The following is an 8,825-nucleotide window of genomic DNA, read 5'->3' on the forward strand; positions in this document are numbered from 1 at the left end:
CACAGCGATTAACAAGACTTTTGTAGTAGGCGCCTAAGACAACTCCGTAAACATTTTCTGAGAAGCAACCTAGATCCAGGTACTGTATTAGATGTTGGACATATAAAACAGTATGACATGGTCTCTATCCTTAAGGAGTTCACAGTCCAGCAGGGCAGCCACGCATAGAAACAAGTCACGATGATACACGATATAACATATAAGTGCGATAAAGGTAGCATAAAAAATGTCTAACATGTGGGAATATCTCTGTTGATTCTTAGTGCCGAAGTCCTATCCATATTCACTAGCAAACAAGTCATATAAGCTGGAATAGTCCTCCTCAGAGACTTTGGTAGTTAATACAAAGTAATATTAGCAGATTACTCTTCACTGATAGTATACATAGAAAAACTATACTTTTAACAAACTATTCAATAACAGATTCAGCTATCAGAATATCTTCAAATAGAAGAACAGTTAAATTATAGACCACCTTTAATACACAAGAGGTAACCCTGACAGGAAAAGGCCCACTACAGCAACAGTTAATTTAAGTATTCTCAGCAGAAATTCCATCTTAACTTCATCACTTACTCAGAACTTCCAGAAAAGTCTTTATTTAGGCAGAAACTTTCATGACTGGCCTTTTCCAAAAATGTGAATCATTTAGGAAAGTCTGAGCTAACCGGCTCAGCTGCTTATGTGATCCCCCAAAATCAACTCCTGTTAAGTCGATTCCAACTCATAGCAACCTCATAGGGTTTCTGAGGCTGTAAATCTCTACAGAAGCAGACTGTCACATCTTTCTCCCTCAGCGCTGATAGTAGTTTTGAACTGCCAACCTTTCGGTCAGCAGTTGATCACTTTAACCACTGCACCACCAGGGCTCCCTGCTTATGTGATAGGAGAGGATAAAAAATGCTATTTTCCCCCATTCCCCAAGGTTTAATGAGATATTTAGAAATATACATTTTTCAAGGGGGGGGGGAATGCCTAAAGTTGCAAAACTCCAGAGTGTAATAATTAAAACATAGTTAACAAAACTAAACGACGAACTTTGTGCTACCACCTTATGCTTATACTTACAAATTCTTCCCTTTTATTACTAGCTCTTTCTCACATTTCTTAAAGATGTACTAATGTACTTAACTTGACACAAAGACAAAAGAAAAGGCAGAATAATGACATCAAGAGATTAAAAACCAAACCCACTGCTGTCGAGTCAAGTCTGATTCATAGTGACCCTAGAGATGAAAAGATATACTCAAATCTATACACCAAGTTTATATCTTGTTGTCAATTAAAATTCAGATCTCCCAACTTCCTTTATGAGAGTTCCTTACAATACTTAAATTTAAGTATAAATAATTTAATTTAAAAAAAAAAATCCTGCCAACACACTATTAACAGAGTTTTTGTCTTCTTTAGGGGAGGGAACTACAAAGAAGTTTCACCTGCCATACTACCTATTTCTGTAATGTCTGATTTTTTTAAATAATAAGCATACATTACTTTTGAAATATAAAATACATGTACATGTGAGGATATGTATATATATGGAGAAATAAAGTGCTTCCATATGTGGATTTCTTTGTTTTTAGAGACATGATGCTGCCTCTTCTGACAAATGATGGAAACAGACGACTGCCTGAGTCCAGTGTTTGATTTTACCATCCACTTGCTTTCAAAAATGAAACAAAATTTGTGGCAGACAACAAAGTTAATATTTATCAACAAGTCCACAAAATTTCATTTGTTTAGGAAATTTAATGATTTCTCACAGCAACAGTTATTCACAAGTTTTTCTGGCAAAGTTATAAATAAATCTTCCTTAGATATTCTACATGACACCTGGGAAATAATTCAAGGCAAGAAAGACTTCTAGCCATTCTAAAGCCTATATTCCTAATGGCATATTAACATACTTTGTGTGATTACTTTATAGGACTTCCAGCCCACTGAAGGTTTACCATCAGTGTTCTGCTGCCCTCTACTGGACAACTCGATAGTTTCCAGGTATGAATTCTGTCAGCAAAACAAAACAATTATATCATCAGAAAGTATTGAATGGATCCCACAAATTATTAATTACCAAGAAAAAGGGTGTCTTTGCAATGGAGAATTCTGCCTTGTGATCAAACTTATCACCACCAATACTGCATCTCGTGAGATAAAGCACTGAGAAGGACACAACACGATCAATGTAGCATTTCTGTCTAAAATGATTAATCTGAAGTTAGTCAGAAGGAAACAATCCAACAATCCAAACTGAGGGACACTCTGCAATACAACTGGCCTGAAATCTTAAAAAAGTCAATGTTGTGAAATACGAGAACAGTTTGAAAAAGTTTTTAAATTCAAGGAGACTAAAAAGATTAAAAGGAGCCCTCATGGCGTGGTGGTTAAGTGCTTGGCTGCTAACAAAAAGGTCGGCGGTTTGAACCCACCAGCAGCTCTGCAGGGAGAAAATACCTGGTGATCTGCTCCAGCAAAGATTTCAGCCTAGGAACCCTATGGGGCAGTTCTACTCTGTCCTATAGGGTCGCTAGGAGTCAGAAATGATTCAACGGCACACAACAACAACAAAAAGACTAAACGCAGTATGCAACCTTAGATGGGATATTGGACTGAGTAAGAAGCAAAGACATAAGGAACATTATTGGGATAACCAGTGAAAACTTCAGTAGAATTGTACACAGTGCTACTCAAAGTATGGGCTGCAAAACTACCTGTTATTGGTACAAGATAAGATGGGTACAGAAATGGTATTTAGAAACGTGTTTTAACAATTTGACAACGTCACAATATTCAAGACACCATCAGTGGACTCACTTCATTGAACAGAGCATAGACCAGTTCAGGTATTGTCAAACTTCCAGAATGAGTCACACGTGATGCAAAATTTTCCTAGTAATTCCTTTCTATTATATTTAAGAAAAGTACAGGTCTACGAAAGATTGACAATTTAGAAAGAGTCCCCCACAGAGAGTTTAGATTATCTGCATTGATGTTAAATTTACTGGATGTGAGGGTTATATTGTGTTATGAAGGAGAATGCCCTTATACTTAGGAGATACATGCTATACTATTTAAAAGTAAAGTGTCACAATGTCTACAAGTAATTCTCAAATGGTTCAGGCAAAACAAAAAAAGAGAAATACAAATATAGCTACTGAGAGGAGGCAAAATGTTAACAAATGTTGAATCTGGATGGTAGGTATATGGGTGTTGGTTGCAATATTATTCTTGTAAGGTTTTTTTTTTCCCCCCAGAAGAAAAAGTTGGAGAGAAAATTTTTTTTAAATAATGAAAAGTTATGCCCCATACCATTCATAAAACTTATGATGCCAAAATCTTTTTTCCAAAATATATTTTCACTAGATAAAATAACTGCTGGAAACTACTAGAATAAAAATTTGAGGGGAAATCAAATTTTTCACAGAACCTACGGATCTAATTACTATCAAGGAAAATAAATGTGAACACCCATAAAATAAGTGATTAGCAATTCATATATTCTCAATTAATTCTAAACTATAGGTCTGCTGTTTTCACACTATAAAATTTACATAAATGGGGGACAGGGAATTTTTAGTATGCAGCTCTTACTGAGAACAGCCAGGAGGCTAAACTGGTCAAGCCTCTACTGCTTTTCTGAACTATAGTCAACAAACCTCATGAATCAATTTAAAAAATAACATTAAAATAAGGAAAATAACTGGAACCAAATTTCTCTCCTATTACTTCCAATTCTTAGCTGATTTCAGACGCCTCACGGGGGCTCATACTTCACAATTAAGGAAAAATAATTAAGGGAGAAATGACTTACCAAGGTCATAAAGCATGGCAATGGCAAGCAGAACCAAACACTTAATTCTTCATTTCCTTACTTCTGTTCAGCAGACCACTTCATAATACCCAGAAACTACATTACCACATATGAAAAGGATCTTCCTCACGTTCCCTGATAATTCATGGAGACACCGTTTTCCTTCAATTCAGATATAACACTCCCAAAATATTACTGTCATGGACTGAATTATGTCCCCCCAAAAAATGTGTCTATCAATTTGAATGGGCCATGACTCCCAGTATTGTGTGGTTGTCCTCCATTTTGTGATTGTAATTTTATGTTAAAGAGGATTAGGCTGGGATTGTAACACCCTTACTAAGGTCACATCCCTGATCCTATGTAAAGGGAGTTTCCCTGGCGTGTGGCCTGCACTGCCTTTTATCTTACAAGAGATAAAAGGAAATAGAAGCAAGCAGAGAATGGGGGACCTCATACCAACAAGAAAGCAGTGCCAGGAGCAGAGCACGTCCTTTGGACCAAGGACCCAGGGTTCCTGCACAGAGAAGCTCCTAGTCCAGGGGAAGACTGATGAGAAGGACCTTCCTCCACAGCCCACAGAGAGAGAAAGCCTTCCCCTGGAGCTGACACCCTGAATTTGGACTTCCAGCTTACTAGACCGTGAGAAAGTAAATTTCTCCTTGTTAAAGCCATCCACTTGTGGTATTTCTGTTATAGCTAGAAGACTAAGACTATTATGACAGATTCGAACGAGGGTAGATGTCTAACACTATTTAGAAAGATGTGCATTTTTAAAAGAACTAGTTTCAAAGTTTCTGAAGGTCACCTTACCTGACTTCTTCACCAGCAAAATCAAACACCTTGGTGATTTTGACCTTTTCTGTTTCTTTAGGCTTCTCTGGCTCTTCTGCTTTGACCAACAATTTACTTGAAGTTGTCTCTTCAGTCTCCTCTCCTCTCTATAAAAAAGCAAGAAATGTAATCAGTTTCACCAAAGGGTAAAATCTAAAAGAACCACCCAAACACACTATGCATGGCTGCTCTTAAACCTTTCATTTATAAACAGTTAAAGACATACTGGAAATTTATTTAATTAGAAAGGCTTATTTTTCTAACAAATGGAATGCTTTCCTTATCATTAGTAGAGTTACTATCAAAAGGCATCAAGTCTGACTTCTGCTGTAAGCTTCAAATCTCAATTTGTAAATAAAATCTATCTTGGGGAACTTTGGGTATTTCTGCAGAAGTATTCTTATTAATCTCTTGACTTACCTTAACTTGTGTACTTGGGGGCACTTTTGATTTTGGTCCTACATCATTGAGAAAGCTGGCCCAGAGTTCATCCTCCTTCTTTTTTCTTGCATCCTCTGACCCGATGCCCTTTTCCTGCTCTGCAACTGCATCTTCCTCCTCACTGCTGCTTCCTCCGGATTCCGCTGTGGCATCCTCCTCTTCCTCTCCTTCTAATGAGAGGCCACTATGTTTTCTCTTCCTGATCACCAAAAGTCACAAGAAAAAGGAAAGACAAGACAGAGAATGTAAAACGATTTCAGTTATTCCTTCCTCACTTCCAAACACAATCTTGCAAGCCTAAGAAAACTTTTAAATCTGGGTACCACTAACTAACACACTTACGGAAGAGGGCAAGCTGGGATTTTCTGAAGAAAAAAAGAAGTGAGCCCTGAGTGTTAGCATTTTCTCCAGACACTTAGAATCAAAATACAGTGTTCTACTTCTAAATCGGGACCAGCTATTTTCACAAGAAAACACCCAAAATCACCTCAGAGGATCAATGTATCCAGAAAGTGTTCTAAGAACATACATATACCAGACACTTTTTACTTTTTAAAGCCATTCCATTTGGAGAATATTTTTTATTAGAAGAACTTCAAATTTATTTGCACTGTTTCTTCCTAGAGTTTTCAGAAAGAAAGAAAGAAAAAAAATCAGTTTCTTCCACTTTCTGAAGATACAAAAAGCTGGAATCAGAAAAACTCAAGGACAAAAGAACTGGGTTCAAGACTTGTAAGAATAAACTGTTTAAGGCTATTTTGACTTCACGTGAATTATCTTATACCTAAAACCATTTCTTCCCTTTCGAAAAACTACAATCTGCCTTTTGCTTCAGTGCCCACGAAGGCAGAAACAAAATCAAAGAGATGTAAAAGACTTCTATGGAAGATGCCCTTATCCGAGCTAAATAACGTGTCAGAATTTTCATACAGTTTTGGTGGGAGTGTAAATAAGCACCACCCCCATGGGAGGCAATTTGCTAATATCTATAAAAAATTTTTAACTGCATATAACCTTGAATCAAATAATTCTACCTATAAATCTGACTTACAGATATGCTTGTACATGTACACAAATACATATACAAAGAATATTCACTGCAGTCTTGCTTGTTTGTAGTAAAGACTAAATGTCTCTCAATAAGGGAATGCTTAAAGCACAGTCTATCCATATAATGTACTACCACTCAGTCACTGAAAAGAATGACACATCTCAAAATGTACTGCCAAGGTACCATCTCCAAAACGTGAAATAAGCAAAGTGAAAAAGGAAAGGTAAAGTTTGCTACTATTTGTATTTAAAAAAGAGGGTAGCTATAGAACTGTACAACACTAAACTATGGATGTTAGTTAAGAATATCAATATTGGTTCATCAATTATGATGCACCACAGGAATGCAAGATGTTAATAGTATCAACGGCTGTTTAGGAAACAGCGAGTTTGTTTACGGTGATGGAAAATTCGGCAACGATTACTGGTGATGGCTGCACATGTTAATGTAATTGATACCACTAAATCTTACATGTGAAAACGCTGAACTGGCAAATGTGGTGTTATATATATTTTTACAACAATTAAAAAATACGATAAATGATGTGCAGGGGCAGGGAGTATACGGGAACTCTGTTCAGAAATTTCTACACAATATTTTTGTAAACCTAAAACCACTCCAAAAAATAAAGTCTATTAGAAGGAAGAGGATTGGAAATACATACATGTTTGTACCTGTACAGATTATCTCTGGTAACATAGCTCTTTTGAGGAAAAGCAACAAGAGCTAGAAATAAGGTATGCACTTCTGTACTGATGAGCTTTTTGTTTTTACCATGTGTACATATTACCTATTAAAAAATTTGATTTTAAAGCTCAAAAATTTTTACAGCTTGCCATAGACTAAGAATTTAATCTTAAAATATCAGCAAATGTTTCCCTCAAAGAGAAAAAAGCAAGGAACCCTGTCAGTACAAAATCTACAATCAGACCAATCCTAGCAATAGGAGGGTCATGACAACAGCCCCTGATTTCTAAGGACCCTGAGGGCAGCATCACCTGGCCGGAATGCTCTGAGCCTTTCTTTTTTTCCCTTTGGTTTTCTGTGTCTGCTCTTCACCATCCACTTCATCTTCCTTCACTAATTCATTTACATCATCTTCACTATACTCTCCACCTGAAATCACATAATAGGGTGGTCAGACAGACAGGAATGAAGGTTTCACATCAAGATGAGATATTTTCATCAAGAAAAAGGCAGTTTCCACCGTATCATACCTTTCCCTATTCATCTAAAACAACATTTTCTTAGGGAAGCCATCTCTGTCCCTGAAGACTAGGCTAAGGTCCCCGATTATAGGCTTCCATGGCAGTCCATACATCCCCCTTCATAATTTTTATCCTACTTCTAATTATTTAATGTTTGCAATTCCTGCTGTGCTCTACATTCCATGAAGATATGTCTTGATTTGTAAGTATTTGCTGAACTAATTAATTAAAAGATATTATAATTCTATTAATGTACTTTTCAAAAAAGAAACTAATACACCTCATCTTAGGTATCTTTCAAAAGCATATTTTGTCTTGTCAATCATAGGGATTTAGAAAGAGGTCTAAAGACTTCCAGTTAAACATAAAAGGAACAAACACATCTATTTCCCATCTTCAGTCAGTGACACCAACAAAAGAGTTGCGTGTATGCCCAGTCTGAGCACACACTGTGGGCACTAGTCAATAAATCCTGCCCACAGAGATTCAACTAGCTTTTGTAAATTTCACACAGAGTTTTATTTGAAATATAACATTTGTTGTTGTTATTAAGTGCTGTCAAAGTCGATTCTGATTCATAACAACCCAAATGTGACAGAGTAGAATTGCCCCATAGGGTTTTCTTGGCTGTAATCCTTACAGAAGCAGATCACCAGGTCTTTCTCCCACGGAGCCACTGGCTGGGCTTGAACCACCAACCTTTCGGTTAGCAGTCAACCAATATACCAAAAAAAAATCATGACCAACTGATGTACTTTTCTTAGAAAAATTTACACGTACTATAAAACTTTATCCTGGAAAAGGCTGGTTCAAAATTTTAAAAAACCAATCACTGTAATCCGGCGTATGAATAGACTTCTAAAGAAGACCACACATGATCACATCAACAAATGGAGAAAAAGCATCTGACAAAATTCACCTCTCAGCAAATAAAGAAAAGAGAACATCTTTAACCTGATAAAAGACATCTGTGAAAAATATATAGCTAACATCACACTGAATGGTAAAATACTGATGCTCTCCCCCTTCATACTGGCAACAAGGCAAGGAAGTCCACCCTCACCACTCCTATTCAACATCATACTGAAAGTTGTATCAAGTTCAGTAAACCAAACAAAAGAAATAAAAGGCATACAAGTTGAAAAGGAAGAAGTAAAACTATTTTTATTCACACATAACATGATTGTCTATGTCGAAAATCCTATAGAATCTGCAAAAATAAAGCCTCTAGAACTGATAAATGAGTCCAACAAGGTTGTGGACTACAAGGTTAGTATGCAAAGATTAACTGTATTATCATATACTAGCAATGAACAATTGGAACTTGAAGTTAAAAATACCTGAACAAATGGAGATATATTTCAAAACACTTAACTGTGCTTATGTAGAACCTATACATAGACAAAGAGGCAGTCATTCGAACAGAACAAGGGGATACTGCGTAGTTTAAAGTCAGAAAAGGTGTGCATCAGGGTTGTAT

At 36.5% G+C, this 8,825-nt stretch overlaps 1 protein-coding gene across 3 annotated transcripts in view; it reads right to left on the reverse strand.

Moving 5' to 3' along the window:
* Positions 1 to 8,825, reverse strand: part of CFDP1 (craniofacial development protein 1) — a 129,738-nt gene that overhangs the window by 115,250 nt on the left and 5,663 nt on the right. For all 3 annotated transcript variants that reach the window (XM_023741916.1, XM_004387823.1, XM_023741917.1), the window contains exons 2-4: positions 7,136 to 7,253; positions 5,066 to 5,285; positions 4,625 to 4,752 (exon numbers count right to left, since the gene is read on the reverse strand). In XM_023741916.1, coding sequence (XP_023597684.1) covers positions 4,625 to 4,752; positions 5,066 to 5,285; positions 7,136 to 7,253 — 466 coding nt within the window. The remainder of the gene's footprint in view (positions 1 to 4,624; positions 4,753 to 5,065; positions 5,286 to 7,135; positions 7,254 to 8,825) is intronic.

Source organism: Trichechus manatus, unplaced genomic scaffold, assembly GCF_000243295.1.
Source record: "Trichechus manatus latirostris isolate Lorelei unplaced genomic scaffold, TriManLat1.0 scaffold00194, whole genome shotgun sequence".
In the NCBI taxonomy this organism is placed as follows: domain Eukaryota; kingdom Metazoa; phylum Chordata; class Mammalia; order Sirenia; family Trichechidae; genus Trichechus; species Trichechus manatus.